Source organism: Microcaecilia unicolor, chromosome 4, assembly GCF_901765095.1.
Source record: "Microcaecilia unicolor chromosome 4, aMicUni1.1, whole genome shotgun sequence".
In the NCBI taxonomy this organism is placed as follows: domain Eukaryota; kingdom Metazoa; phylum Chordata; class Amphibia; order Gymnophiona; family Siphonopidae; genus Microcaecilia; species Microcaecilia unicolor.
This window is the reverse complement of record NC_044034.1, coordinates 13,284,728-13,301,078: the sequence shown is the minus strand read 5'-3', so window position 1 is coordinate 13,301,078 and position 16,351 is coordinate 13,284,728. Positions and strand designations below refer to the sequence as shown.

General features: G+C 45.4%; 1 protein-coding gene across 1 annotated transcript in view; it reads right to left on the bottom strand.

The window, feature by feature from the left end:
* The window catches only part of LOC115468205 (E3 ubiquitin-protein ligase TRIM39-like), a 1,720,076-nt gene that overhangs the window by 48,497 nt on the left and 1,655,228 nt on the right, over window positions 1-16,351 (bottom strand). Inside the window, exons 6-7 of the mRNA XM_030199742.1 lie at window positions 3,642-3,647; window positions 3,065-3,094 (exon numbers count right to left, since the gene is read on the bottom strand). Of these exons, the coding sequence (XP_030055602.1) occupies window positions 3,065-3,094; window positions 3,642-3,647 (36 nt within the window). The remainder of the gene's footprint in view (window positions 1-3,064; window positions 3,095-3,641; window positions 3,648-16,351) is intronic.

Sequence of the window (16,351 nt, the reverse complement as noted above, 5' to 3'; positions counted from 1 at the left end):
ACTCCTGTTAACACATCCATGGCAATGAGTTCCAGAGCTTAACTATGCGTTGAGTGAAAAATGTTTTCCTCCTGTTCATTTTAAAAGTAGTATCATGCAACTTCCTTGAGCATCCCCTGGTCTTTGTACTTTTTGATTTTTGAAAGAGTAAAACATTGACTTACTAAGTATTTTGTAGACCTTTATCATAACCCCCCTCAGCCATCTCTTTTCCAAGCTGAAGAGTCCTAACCTCTTAAGCCTTTCCTCATGTGAGAGGAGTTCCATCTCCTTAAACGTTTTGGTCACCCTTCTTTGAACCTTTTCTAATTCTGCTATATCTTTTTTAAGATACGGCAACCAGAACAATACAGAGGCATTATAATATTCTTTATCTTATTTTCTATCCCTTTTCTAATAATTTTTAGCATCCAGTTTGTTTTTTTGGCCACTTCCACACACTGGGCAGAAGATTTAAGTGTATTGTCTATGACTACACCTAGATTGTATTCTTGGATGCTGACTCCTAGGGTGGACCTTAGTATCAGGTAACTAGGATTTGGATTATTCTTGCCCATCTGAATCACTTTGCATTTGTCCACATTAAATTTCATCTGCCATTTGGAAGCCCAGTCTTCCAACTTCCTAAGGTCTTCCTGCAATTTTTCAAAATCCACATGCATTCTAACAATTCTGAATAGTTTTTTTGTTGTCTGTAAATTTAATTACCTCACATCATTAATACATGTTAAATAGCACCAGCCCCTGTAAAGATCCTTGGACCACTCCACAATTCACCCTCCTCCACCAAGAGAATTGGCCATTTAATCCTACCCTCTGTTTTCTATCCATCAATTCCTAATCCACAACAGAATATTGCCTCCTATCCTATGACTCTAATTTTCTCAGGAGTCTCTTCTGAGGACAACCCCATAATCTACGACTTCTGCCCCCCAGGGTACAAAATTCTTCATTGCACCAGAAATGGAAAAAAGGAAGGAGGCATTACACCATAACTCGAAATAGCCTCATTCAGGTTAAAAGACAAATCATCACTCAACCACCCATGCTACATCACACCCTACAGACCCCCAGGAAAAAAGAATGAAGCTCAATCCACCTTTATGGGCCTCACATCAAACACTTGTGTAGCCAATCCAAATGTGCTACTAATAGGGGACACAAAGGAATTCACTGAATTTCTCCGACTGTGGGACTTCCACTGGCCACAGTTCCACCCAACACACATAAAAGGTCACACACTTGATCTGCAGGCATCTCAAGAAAGATATAGTAGAATTGGAAAAGGTGCAGCGAAGGGCGACTAAAATGATAGCGGGGATGGGACGACTTCCCTATGAAGAAAGACTAAGGAGGCTAGGGCTATACAGCTTGGAGAAGAGACGGCTGAGGGGAGACATGATAGAGGTATATAAAATAATGAGTGGAGTGGAACAGGTGGATGTGAAGCGTCTGTTCACACTTTCCAAAAATACTAGGACTAGGGGGCATGCGATGAAACTACAGTGTAGTAAATTTAAAACAAATCAGAGAAAATATTTCTTCACCCAACGTGTAATTAAACTCTGGAATTCGTTGCCGGAGAAAGTGGTGAAGGCGGTTAGCTTAGCAGAGTTTAAAAAGGAGTTGGACGGTTTCCTAAAGGACAAGTCCATAAACCGCTACTAAACGGACTTGGAAAACTCCAAAATTCCAGGAATAACATGTATAGAATGTTTGTACGTTTGGGAAGCTTGCCAGGTGCCCTTGGCCTGGATTGGCCGCTGTCGTGGACAGGATGCTGGGCTCGATGGACCCTTGGTCTTTTCCCAGTATGGCATTACTTATGTACTTATGTACTTATGTACTTATGAGTGGCCGCCATCCACATGAGCCGTTACATCAAAACAAACCGTTTGACGGTCACTGTTTCCCAGGTGTGCAGCCACTTGGACATTTAACACACTATCCCCATTCGTGAGCACCAGATCCAACGTGGCTCCCTCCCTCGTGGGTTCGTTCACCATTTGTCTGAGCAGAGCACTTTGGAAAGCATCCACAATCTCTCTACTTCTTTCCGATTTTGCAGACGGAACCTTCCAATCTACATCCGGCAGATTAAAATCTCCCAACAACAGCACCTCTCTTTTCTTCCCCAACTTTTGAATATCAGCGTCTTACGGGTGAATGGGGGCACCTATATGTGGGTACAGAGGGTTTCTGGTGGGTTTTGGAGGGCTCGCTGTTTTCTCCATAAATGTAACAGTTGGGGGGTGGGGTCTGGGTCCACCTGTCTGAAGTGCATTGCACCTACTAATAAACTTCTCCAAGGACCTGCATGCGCTGTCATGGACCTCAGTATGGCATTTGAGGCTGGCAAGTAATATTTTTAAAGATGTGTTTTGAGGGTGGGAGGGGGTTAGTGACCACCGGGGGAGTAAGGTGAGGTCATCCCCGATTCCCTCCAGTGGTCATCTGGTCATTTCGGGCACCTTTTTGTGCCTTATTTGTAATAAAAGCAGGTCCATGTGAAAACGTCCAAGTCTTAGGAATGTCCAAGTCCCACCTCGAACACAACTCCAATACGCCCCCTTGAGATTTGGATGTCCTTGCGACGGATTTCTGACAAAGACGTCCAAAATTGGGTTTCTATTATACCAATTTGGACATCTCTGTGAGAAGGACATCCAAGTGCCGATTGATGTCACTTTTTGGACATCCATCTCTTTCCAAAATGAGCCTGTTGGTGATTGTTTCCAGAAGCAAACTGTACTGTATCATTTGGTGAAAAGTCCTGGGACTGTCACAGACTGCTGAGTGGGAGTCATTCACTCATTTGTGGAAGTTTCGGAGATGACCTGAGAAAACGGGAGTCTCCCAATGAATGTGGGAAATTTGCCAGGTCTGAACCCGAGGGATCACTCCCCGACCCTTATTAAGGGAAACACACATTGTGTTCTCTATCATGGAGTGAAAATTATCCCTAACACTGGCTGTAGGTGTCTATATAGCGGGATCACAGTCAAAAGACACATTAGTGGATTTGATGGTTTGGTATAATCAGTTATATTTCAGATTCAGTTACCTGTATATCTGCCAAATTCCATCCACCAATCTGCATTAAAATAAAGATGAACAATGATCAGATCTCAGAGAAGAGAAATAAGTACAATGATATAAAAATTATATTAGGGGTGGACAATGAATAAAAATTGTAATTGTGATTAATTGTGTGATTAAAAGTTTTAATCATGCAATTCACCATGCTTAATCACAGCATGCATTTGGGCATTAAAGAATAAGGTTTCAAACAGCCTTCATTCAGTTTCTCTCATGTCCCCTTCCCCAGCCCCTCCCCCAGTTTCTCCCATGCCCCAATGCAGGAAGTTGGGGAAGTCTTGCGGTTTCAAGTCTCAAGAGACCTTCCCCAACTTTCTGCACCATGCAGGGGGAGAGAAGGAGTTTGAGGCAGCTCAGAGGAAGGAGAAAAAATCCTGAGCCCTGCTGTAGAGGTAAGTGTGGGGGAGGGGTGGGTCAGCATTAAAAAAAACAGGCAGCATCACAAAACATGGTATGCGTTAAAAGATCAATGCATTAGTACCATTATTAATGTGTTAATTGCCCTCCCCTAAAATATATGTTTCTAACTGAATAAAACTTACCAAATCCTACAGGATGTGATTTTATTTTGTAAAAAAAACAATAGAGAGAGAGAGAAATGTTAGAGATTTTGAATGATCAAAATGTCCTTCAATGATCTTATAAGTACATTCATACATAAGCATTGTCATCCAGGGTTGGTGTCCTGGCATGTTAGAGGGACCAGTACACTACGAATGCTGGCTCCTCCCATGACCAAATGCCTTGGATTTGGTCGTTTTTGAGATGGGCGTCCTCGGTTTCCATTATCGGCGAAAACTGAGGTCGCCCATCTCTAAGGTCGACGCGCTCAACATTTAGGTCGACCATCTCTTAGGTTGACCTAAATGTTGAGATTTGGGCATCCCCGACCGTATTGTCAAAACAAAAGATGGACGCCATCTTGTTTCGATAATACAGGTTGCCCCGCCCCTTTGCGGCGCCGTCCTTAAAGATGGGCGCCCTTAGAGATGGACATCCCTGTTTGATTATCCTCCTTCACGTGTTTCGTGACAACCTTGTGCATCTGTATGATTCTGGGCATAGCGGCTTAGATTTATGCTTTATTTGTAATGTCTCTCTCAAATTCCATCTGATGTACTATTTGTCTTAGAATGCACCAAATCCCGCGGTAGAAAATAAACCGTTGGCGCATGCTGTATGTTTACTGTGCAGGTAGCGCATGAGAGCTTATCACTAGGTCAATGGGTGTTGGTAAGGTCTCAGGACAAAAGTGGACGCGAGCAGGTTTCAATTTTCGTACATATCTATTTTCCAGCTCCTTACAAAAAGGCCCTTTTTCCCTGACGCGGTAAAAAAAATGGCCCATCCCGCGCTCAAAAGACGCACTCGTACTACCGCAGGCCACTTTTTACTGTGGCTTAGTAAAAGGACCCTTATTTTTACAATGTCACTCAGTTGATCCATTTTGTTTTAAACTCTGGCAAGAGAATGAGTTTGGGTTGATGGTTTTTTGGCAACTTGTCATTTTAGATATTTAATGCTTTTTTTGTCCAGCCGCCTAATGCCTTCCACATTTTTATTATTTCTTATATTATGGCTCTGTTGCTCTTTGTTGGCCACTATTTGATATATTTTTTCCATTTGAAGCAAGCTTGTGCTTAAAAAATACATCATTTAATATATTACATCTGCCACTTGTTCTGTATTAACAGTTCTCCATAAATGTTTCTTTGTGTTTAATTATTGGTGGGAGAGTATGTGTTGTTTGAGATCTACTAGTTAGTACTGTGATTTTGGTTGTACCATGATTTTTTACCATCTGCAAGTAGTGTTTGATTAGGTTGTTCATAAAGGACCCCTTTTACCAAGCTGGTGTAAAAGGCTAAATCTTTCTTTCCTGCAAGACATGGCCATGTGGCAAGTAAAGCCAGTGTGGTCTTATGTTCGATTATTAATTTGTTTTATAGCACCAAGATTTCTTCATACTCTTTTTAAAGGTTTGTGACGGCTTCTTTTCATTTTTCACACATGAATTACTCTGGTGTTAGAGTTATTTTTGATCACTTTCTTTACACTTTATTCACTCTGGTGCTCTAGTTACTCTTTAGCACTGATTTTCAACATTCACCCTCCTTTTGAGTGGAGGAGTAGCCTAGTGGTTAGTGCAGTGGGTTCAATTCCCACTGCTGCTCCTTGTCACTCTGGGCAAGTCACTTAACTCTCCATTGCCCCTGGTACAAAATAAGAACCTGAATATATGTAAACCGCTTTGAATGTAGTTGCAAAAACCTCAGAAAGGCAGTATATCAAGTCCCATTTCCCCTTCCCTCTTTCCCTTTAATAAGCATAAACATAAACCAAGCTGAGGAAATAGTTTTTCATGGAAAGGAAGGTGGATCTGTGGAAGACAAAAGATCTCTCAGGGTCTGCAAAATGATGGTTGAAGGTCTGTGGTAAATGAGATGGGCAGACTGGATGGGGCTTATGGACTCCATCTACCGAGATGTTCAGTCTTTCTGTCTGTGGTCAGAATTCTCTCAGATGTTCACCAATAGATAATAGTTTCTTGGTACATTACCTCATCATTATACTGCAACAACTCCACAAACGGATTGTACTTCTGTCTCTGATACACTTCTGAGCAGTCTATCCTTCCACTGTCCACACTAAACTTGCTAATCTCAGGGTCAATAATAGCGCTGAAATTTGGACAGTCTGTCTCGGCATTATCGACACAGTGCCAGGATGGTTTGGAGGTTCAGAATCGGAAGAGTCAGAAGTTATCTCATTAGTGCCGAGATTCAGTCTAGTAACTGGGTAACTATCTGGATAAAGTTAGGACAACAAAAAGGATGTGGTAACTTTATCTGGGATATTATTCGGTCAATGTATATCCATATGCTCAGTATCTTGGTACAGCCCAGCACTGAAAATCTCAGATTTATACTTTTATTTCTGCACATTTTTAGTGGAATCATCCAGAGCATTTGAAAAGAAGACAAACCAAATTAAAAAGCGATCAATTCCTCACCTCCAAATTTTGTAATCCATTTCTTCAGTTGCTGAGGGAATCTCAATTGGAAATCCAGTTTCAGATCAGTGGAAACAGCCTCTGGTTCTGGAAACTTCATTTTCTGACATCTATGGGTTAGAGAGTCACTGGGATTATTCTGGGAGATGTTCACACCCAGGGGATAGAGATGTAAAAAGTGGAAGGATTGAAATATACCATGAACACTCAGTTTTCTGTGATTATGGGACTGATTTTTTAAATAGGAAAACAGTCAAAAAGTGGCACAAAATGGCATGGGAGTGTGTTAGGGGTGGGATTTAGGCATTCCTAAAACTCAGATGTTTTTCTGCCACAATGGAACAAAACAAAAATGTCCAGGGCTACAATTTAGATGTTTTGTTTTTATCACAACTAAGTCACAACAAGGTGCCTTAAATGACCAAATGACTACTGAAGGAATTAAGGCATGACCCCCCCCTTACTCCCCTAGTGGTCACTGGCCCCCTCCCACTCCCCAAAGATGTGAAAGAAGCAGTATATAACAGCCTCTATGACAGCCTCAGATGTTATGGTCCGTCTTATTACAGCTCCAATCAGGTCCCTGGAGTAGCCTAGTGGTCAGTGCAGTGTACTGTAGAAAAGGCGACCAGGTCCATATCTCACTCTGTCACACTTGTGGTGGAAAGTGTCAGCCCTCCAAAACTTACCAAAAACTACTGTACCTGCTTATACATAGTAACATAGTAGATGACGGCAGAAAAAGACCTGCACAGTCCATCCAGTCTGCTCAACAAGATAAACTCATATGTGCTACTTTTTGTGTATACCCTAGCTTGATTTATACCTGTCCTCTTCAGGGCACAGACCGTATAAGTCTGCCCCGCACTATCCCCGCCTCCAAACCACCAGCCCCGCCTCCCACCACCAGCTCTGGCACAGACCGTATAAGTCTGCCCAGCACTATCCCCGCCTCCAAACCACCAGTCCCGCCTCCCACCACCGGCTCTGGCACAGACCGTATAAGTCTTACCTCCTACATGGTGATAAACTCCAACTGCACTGAGATGAACCCTTACACAGCTGGTCTTCAAACCAGATTCAAGAGATATGCAGGAGGTAATTCAAGCAGTATTTGTGTAGGGCAAGTGAAAAGATTTAAGGTCTTGCCCTCACACCAGACAGCAAACCTCCTCGAGTTAAGCCTTTCTTGGAAGCCTGCAAGATGTGGGAGACACCCTTCGGAAAATCTAAGGATTTGAATTCTATGCTCTCAACCTCCAAGCCACGAGGGGCTAGGGTTTGGAGGATTGTATGCAGAAGGGCTCCCTTGTTCTGTGTGATGAGGATCAGAACATATTCCAATCTCCACGGATCTTCGGAGAACTCCAGAAGAAGAGGAAACCAGATCTGTCTCGGCTAGTAAGGGGCAATTAGGATCATAGTGCCCTGGTGTTTGTGTTTCAGCAAAGTCTTCTCTACGAAAGGTATTGGAGGATATGCATATAGAAGACCCTGTCCCTGATGTAGGAGAACGGTTTCCAACACTAGTCTGCTGTGTGATCTGAGCCTGGAACAGACCTAGAGGCATATTAGGTGAGACCTGCAGCCATAAGAGCTATAGTAGTTGTGTACAGTAGTTTTTCTGTGGGTTTTGGGGGGCTCACCATACAAGACAATGGGTCAGCGGCAAGATGTGTACCTGGGGCCTTTTATGTGAAGTCCACTGCAGCTCCCCCTAGGGTGACCCACTGCTCTGCTGGGATGTCTGTGTGGCCAGTCTACTAAGAATACTGGCCCACGTATGTCCTAATGGCTTGATTTTGTGCGTTTTTCACTTAGATGTTTTAGGTTTATAGAATCTAGATCTAAATGTCATCTGCCAGTTGGATTCTCAGTCTCCCAGTCATGTAAGGTTGTCTTGCAATTTTTCACAATCCTCTTGTGTTTTAAGAACTTTGAATAACTTTATGTCCTCAGCAAATTTAATCACCTCACTCATTATTCCCATTTCTAAATCATTTGTGTCTAAGTTAAAAAGTGGAGGTCCCAGCACAGACCCTGAGGAACCCCATTATTTACCCTTCTCCATTGAGAATTTTGACCATTTAACCCTACTCTGTTTTCTATCTTTTAACCAGTTCTTAATCCTCAATAGGACACTGTCTCCAATCCCATGACTTTTTGGTTTCCTCAGGAGACATTCATGGGGAACTTTATCAAATGTCTTCTGAAAATCCAGATAAACAATATCAACTGGTTCACCATTATCCACGGGTTTATTCACCCTTCAAAGGAATATAAACACATTTTTATAGAATTACTCTCTTATGGACAGTATCAGAGCAGAGATCATCACCAGCACCTCCTTCTGAACTAGGGTTGAGGGGCAGCACCACTGGCAGGGTAGAGGTGGAAAGGAGATTCCTTTCCACGAGATTCACAGGGTGGAGTTTGGTGGGGAATGAAGAGAGGATTCATGGAGGGCCAAATAGGTGAGGACAGGAAGAGAGGAGATATCAGGGAGGTTGGTGGGAGAGAAGTTCTGGCAGTACAGAGATGAAAAGGGGAGAGTCAGGTGCAACGGAGGGTAGGTCTGTAATTCTCCTCCCCTCTCCTCCATCTCTTCCCCTTCATTTCTCAGTGCTTCCTCCACACCTTAACTCTCCCTCTCCTCACTCAATCCCACCTCCCTCTCTCCTATTCTCAATCTCAATTCTCTCTCCTTCTCACCAGTCGATTAATTCCCTTATTCCTCACTCAAACCCATCCAGCCACAAAGAAAAGGACAGAAAACCAACTTATACCTGTTCAGAGCATCCTTCACATCCTAAAGAGAAATGAAACAGAGAACATTTCTAGTTAGATTTCACAGTTTAGGAGAACACATTATACATTAAGATACTCTACTCACAGCTCTGCTCAATCACAAAACAGCTACAAAATTTTGATGCCATTTCTATGATCAACATCCAAAAATCTATAAGAAACACCCAATCTCATTATGGAAACAAAAATCATGTTGTCCAGTATATCAGCCTGTTTCAAACCTACCATTTATCTCCTAAGTTGTAGAGAAATTGATATTTGGGCAACGTTTTAAGTATTTAGATAAAACACACGTCCTTTCATGCCAATCAATCAGACGTTTGGATGGGGCACAGTACTGAAACCTCCTTAGTAGCTCTGATCCGTGATCTGCCTGTAGACATTCTCAAGGGCCTGTGATGTTTGCATGTGACCCACTGGGTGAAAAGGGGAAGGGAAAGGGAAATGGGACTTGATATACTGCCTTTCTGTGTTTTTTTTGCAACTACATTCAAAGCGGTATACATAGTATATTCAGGTACTTATTTGTACCAGGGGCAATGGAGGGTTAAGTGACTTGCCCAGAGTCACAAGGAGCTGCAGTGGGAATTGATAAAATGGCTGGGTCCAGGCAGAGTAATCGGGAATCCAAAGTCTACAATTTCATCGGCAGAAAAATGGAGTGGATCATGTTTAAGTTATTGGGAAAACAGAATCAAAGGTATCAAAAGTGGGGTAAGTGACTTATTTCTACCAGGGGATAGAGGGATATCACCTGTATAATCCTGCAAAATATCAGCCTCAGGTATGGACTAACTACAGCTTAAAAAAATGAGAAATGTTTATCAATTAACCCCAGAAATCACATACCACATAGCTTTTAGGCTGTAGAACATGAAAAACATGGGCGCTGTTGGCCGACAGGACTTGGGAGGGATCTGGGTAGGATGGACTTCTGGAAACGGTACTGGGTCTTTGGTTTCCTGATTGTCCCCTGGAGGAGTAAAGAGGAATCTCAATTTAGAGAAATAAACCACTAGCTCAGCAAAGTGACAACTGTGAAGGTGGAGAGCAATGGGTAGGCAGTGGAGAGACTCAGCCCGGGAGCGTGGGATCAGAGTCAGAGATTGACCATCCCAGGATCATGATGGTGCCAATGCAAATGGTCACCCTGCAGGGAGCTCAGGACCTATAAAACTGAGAGGAGCAAAGTCTTTGGGAATCTTATTCTCGGGGATAGGCATGGACAGGATCATTGTAAAAAGTGTATATAGTCCTGCTGAAGAGCATCTGTAAATAAATCCAGGAGAGGAGAATTCAGAAGGATTGTGGTTTTAGAAGGCTTCCATTCAAAGATGAAAAGTTCACACAGTTGGAAGTTCCTGTTTTGCAGAGTTGAAATAAAAACAGTTGAGTTTGCATGAACTGTTGACTCCCAAGTGATCGTTGAACTTAAAAGAGTATAATGTATCTATTAACATAGTAACATGGTAGATGATGGCAGAAAAAGACCTGCATGGTCCATCCAGTCTGCCCAAGATAAACTCATATGTGCTACTTTTTGTGTATACCCTACCTTGATTAAGACTGCTAATTTCACAGCCAGCCTTGTTCTCCACAGTTTAAGTAGACTTGATTTTTTTTTAAGGGGGGGTCCTGGGAGAGAAGAGATTCATCCCACCTGCTAACCCTTATTTTCCCAGGTGGAGGCACCGAGTGCCAAGACAATGAGGGGTCCGACGCATACTGGCCCTGGGAGGCTCCAACTGGGTCAGACCCCGAACCCAGAAATGCTCAGGACAGTGTTACATTTGTAACCCCACATTTGGTACCTTTTTTTTTGTTGTTGTTACATTTTGTACCCCGCGCTTTCCCACTCATGGCAGGCTCAATGCGGCTTACATATTATATACAGGTACTTATCTGTACCTGGGGCAATGGAGGGTTAAGTGACTTGCCCAGAGTCACAAGGAGCTGCCTGTGCCTGCAGTGGGAATCGAACCCAGTTCCCCAGGACCAAAGTCCACCACTCTAACCACTAGGCCACTCCTCCACTCTCTCCCCTCTATCCATGTGCATCTCCTTCCTGTCTTCCCTTCCCTCCTCTCCATCCATGTCCAACAATTCTCCTCTCTCCCTGCCCTCCCCTCCATCCATCCATGTCCAGCAACCCTCCTCTCCCCTGCCCTCCCCTCCATCCACCCATGTCCAGCAACTCTCCTATCCCCTCCCCTCCATCCACCTATGTCCAACAACTCTCCGCTCCCCTGCCCTCCCCTCCATCCACCCATGTCCAGCAACTCTCCTCTCCCCTGCCCCCCTCAATCCATACCTAGCAATTCTCCTCTCCCCTGCCCCCCTCTATCCATACATACCCAGCAATTCTCTTCTCTCCCCTGACCCTCCGTCCATCCATACCCAGCAATTCTCTTCTCTCCCCTGCCCCCTCTGTCCATCCATACCCAGCGATTCTCTTCTCCCTCCTGCCCTCCCCTCCCGCTCCCATCCATGTCCAACGATTCTCCTTCACCCTCATCCTCCCCTCCCATTCATATCAACTTGCCAGCCCTCTTCTCCCCCCAAAATCCCCCTTTTTCTTCCTGCCACAGTGCCACCCTGCGTGGTTTAAATCTCTTTTATTACCTCCGTCAAAGTGGCCGTGTCATTGAAAGCCCTGCCCATCTCTAGCCTTCCTTTCGTGAGTTCGTTCATTCGCGGAAAGAGGAAATGATGTCAGAAGGTGGAACTATGAGCGAATGAACCCACGAAGGGAAGGCTAGAGACGGGTAGGGTTTTCAATGCTGCGGACGCTTCGACGGAGGTAATAAAAAAGATTTAAACCCCCCCCAGGGTGGCGCGGGGCAGGCGCAGGCAAACGTGGGCTGTGGGAGGTTAGGTAAGCATGGCTTGTGGCACCCTCCTGCCATGCTTACCTCCTTTACTGGAGCCGGCTCGCCATGCAGAACAACCGGCTCGCAAGATCTTTAAAAATCTAACAACCGGCTCTTGTGAGCCGGTGTGAGCCGGCTCCAGCACACCACTGATTTACACCTTCTTCAGAGCAGGAGGATTTGGCCATTTATGCCCCATGAAATTATTTCAAAAGCTCTGATGTGGTCAGTGCAGCTGATGGCTGCATAAGGGCATAAAAAAATTAGCCCTTATTATTGTAAGATATTTTGATCTGCTACTTGAATTCCCTGATTCCTCATGGAAGGTCTGTAACCTCCTTAGAAATAGATTTGCTAATCTTACCTTCAGTAACTCAATGGCCGGCTGCTGACTCTTATCCTCTAGCTCGGTGATCAGCTGCTTGAGGGTGAAGCTTTGCTGTTCTAGCTGGGTCACATTTTCCCTCATTCTCTGGAGAATCTTCTTCTCTTCCTCCTCCAGTCTCGAGAGAAGGATCTGCTTCTCCTTATTCAGAAACTGTTGTAACACCTCAAACTCAAATTCCACTTTCTGTCTTTTGATCTCTGTCTCAATCTGGATTAAACACGGAGAGATGATTCTCAGTAACACTAGAGTGATTTTGTTGCAGTGGCTCCATTACCCTCTTATCAATGGTGGCTCTGGTACAGCACTTCCTCCTTTACCAGTGGCGACTTCAGCACAACCTTCCTCCTCTCACCACCCACTCTTTTCCCAGCCTTCCTCTCTCACCATACTCAGAAACATATCCTCCTTTCACAATCTCCTCCATCCCCTGCCCAGCAACTCCCTCTGCCTCTCTCCCCATGTGAACTGTACCCATCCCGGTACCACTGTTGTCCCCATATTGTTTCTAAGTGAGCAGAAGAGGGGTCTCCCTCCTTTCCTATTCTTACCCCTTACCACAAGCAGCCTCCATTTCTCTTTACCTTAGCATCTACCCCCTGCATCTCCCCATTCTCTCCCTTCCTCCGTATTCATTACCATCTTTTTCTCCTCTCTCTTCTAGTGCAGCAATGCACACAATTCTGGGTTTGTCGGGGCTCCTACTTTGGGCCCATTGATCAGGGGCGTAGCCTGGGTGGACCTAGGCAAGAAGTGGGTGGGCACCAAGTGTTCTCCCCCCCCCCCCCACCCCCCGGGCACCACCACCACCAGCAAAAAAATGTCTTGGCTGGTGGTGCCAGTATTGTGGAGAGTAGCGTTTTCGTTACCATCATGGAGAAGTCTTCAGCTGGCGGAGTTTGGGATCCCCACCAGCTACCGCTATACTTGTGCTATTGTTGGGTGGGCCTGAGCCCTAAGTGGGTGGGCCCACCTGTGGCTACGCCACTGCCATTGATGCTTAAGTTGGTTTCCCAGACTCACTCCAATATGACCAGCCAACAGCCACACTTTGGAGCCCAGCATGGCCCCGAATCAGGCCAAAGTTTTACCCAGTAAGCCTACCTCTTGGTTTGCTTCCCCACACCAGAGACCCTTTCAGTTCTCACAACCATGCTACTGCTCTAATTCCTGCCCCCTAACAGGCCCCAATGCAACACAGACCCCTGCAGTCATCCTTCCTGGCACCACAACAGCCCCAGAGACCCCCACTCTACACTGCTGGACTGGATCAAGCTTGAGCCCAGTTCTCCTTTCCCATTTTGCAGCCCACACCACATTACCTCTCCGCAAGAAATACAATTTTCCATTGTTCCACATACAGATTCAGAATCTGCCTGTTTTCAGCCAATAAGTAACAAGGCAGATTGAAGTCTATTATTCTCTTATTCAGTTGATTGAGGGGATTGATGTAGTGAGAGGAACAAAAACCCTGCAGAAACTGGCTCAGAAGGAGACACAGACACCCACCCTCAGCTCTTCAGGTTTCTTCTCTTCAGTAGATTTAAACTTCAGAAGATCTTCCAGATCCTTTCTCAGAGGCTCCAGGTGCATTTTAAGCTTTTCCTGTGAATATTAAAACATCCTTGATTAGCATGTGATTTCAGACTCAACAGTAAATATGAGATGTTTGTTCCACTTTAGATAATTTCTTTAAGATAATTAAATTCTGAGGGTGTCAATATTCAAAGTGAAATAACCAGGCAGGGTAGGTTTCTGCCTGGTTAAATCGTGCTGAACTGGCCATGAGCCAATATTCAGCAGCCCTTAACTGGCCATTGCCCCTGGATTTTGGCAGAGAGCTCCACAGCTGTGTCCAGGCAGAGGAGGGGTGATCCAGGGGGCAGAGTCAGGGTGGAACTGGAGCTGTAAAAGGCACAGAAAGGCAGTATATCGTCCCATTCCCTTTCCCCCTGTACTGGCTGCGTTTATATGCTATTCACTTTGTACCAAAATAAAGAAAAATATCACAGAATAAGTTTAAAGGAATCAGAGAGTTAGAAGTGGTTTTTATTCTTACCAGCACAGCTTCAGATATCAGTTTGAAAGTCTTGGGAAAATATCACATGTACAGAATCTCAGTTGGGAAAAAAATATCACATGTACAGAATCTAATATCAATAGCTTAGGTAATAATAATAAGCAATCAGACTAATTTGATAAGGAACAGTTGTAAGGGGAACAAAGCAAATGACAGAGAGATCAGCACATGTTAACTGAGACCATGGAGAGGTCAGCACATGTTATCTACAGGGCCGTGCCAAGGGTCTCTGGCGCCCCCCTGCAGACTACCAGTTGGCGGCGCCCCCCCCCCCCCCCCCCCGCACCTGCCTGGCTCCAAGGCAGCGATTCCCCTCTCTCCCCTGCCCTCCTGCTCCCAAGTAGGATGACGTCAGAAGAAGGCGGGGCAGTGAGCAGCGAACAAGGGAAGGCTAGAGACGTCGGGACTGGGAGCGCCGCCTCCTTCAATGACGCTGCGCTGCCGGAGGAAGGTAATTTTAAAAGAAAAAAAAAAGGAACGGGATCTTGGGGGGGAGAAGAGGGCGGGCAGTTCCTACATGGGAGCGGGAGGGCAGGGTAAGCACGCAGCGGCGGCGCCCCACAGAGGATAGCGCCCCCCTGCGGCGCTTACTCCGCTTACCGCATCGGCACGGCCCTGGTTATCTAGAAGTATGGAGAGAGAGAGAGAGAGACAGAGAGAGAGATCACAGCGTGTTTCCTGAGACCAGGCTTTCTTAGAGAGAGAGAGAGGGGTCACATGTTATCTGAAAGTATGGAGAGAGAGAGAGAGAAATAGCAGGAAATATATCAGGGGTTCAAGCAGGAAATATATCAGTGGTTCTGAAGCGAGATAAAATATAAAGAAAGGAGAGGATAGTTCTCTGTTATAAAGAAATAGTTCTTACCAGAAGCAATGCAGAAATAAAGAAGGGAAAATATATTTCCTGGAGAACAGCCAATTAGCAAGGATGCCCTGAATCGGAACAGAGAAAAGTCTCTTGCAAAATATGGCTAATTCTGAGGATTTCTTTGTGTGCAGGTATTCTTATAGAAAAAGCGATGTCATCAACTCTCCCCCCTCCTACACCAATGGAAGGTAGCATAGGTGTCAGGGTTGCCAGGTGGAAAAATTTTTTCCCACCCAAACGAGCCCAAATCCAGCCCAAAACCCGCCCAAAGTCAAACCCCGCCCCTGACACCCCCACCCCCGCGTCATCACCCCCACTCCCGCCGTCATCAACCCCGCCCCCGCCGTCATCAACCCCGCCCCCGCTGTCATCGGCCCCGCCTCCCCAGTCATCGGCCCTGCCTCCCCCGTCATCGGCCCCCCCTCCCCCGTCATCGGCCCCGCCCAGAACATCACTAACCCCACCCAAAACGTCACTAACCCCGCCCCCCGCGGCCGAAAAAAATCGCTTTAAAAACCGCCCAAAAGACCCAAAAGAAGCCCAAAAAACCGCAACCCACCGCGGGCAAAAATTTCCTGCGGCGGGTCGCAGAAAACCGCCCAATTGGGCGGTAAAACCGCCCACCTGGCAACACTGATAGGTGTCCTGCCAACACCCTATTGGTACATTCATCCTTACCATCTTGTAACTGAAGAAAAGATGTGTATTCCAGATACTGGGCTGCCATAGTAATGAAAGCTAGGGATGTCTGCATTCCTGCCTATGGCTACCAGCAGTGACTAGCAGCCAGGTACAGAAAAGACAGGGGGGGGGGGGGTGGGAGGCAGTACAGCACACGTAAAGTAGAACATCTTTTTGCACTCCCCTAACCAGGTAAACTGCACCATGTTCAAGATGCCCTAACTTCAGCTGTTTAGGTACTCGGGTACAACATGGAGTATTGGCAATACCTGTATTCCTTCGGGGAGCCACAACTCACAGGCTGAATATTGACCCCTGAAAGTATAATGAAGATGCCCAAATAGACACCAGCCAGGTTCAAGTTTTGATGATTGATCTTCCTGCTCATGTTTCAAACTCTGCTAATTCAACTCCTAGTTTTATGAGATTGAAAATGTAAGTTTTTAGTAATTTCGTTATATACACAAACCTTGTATTGCTGTGCAGCTTCCTCTATGGAGCTCACGGTGTGAGATTTGTGATCTCTGGACTCTCTACAAATAAGGCA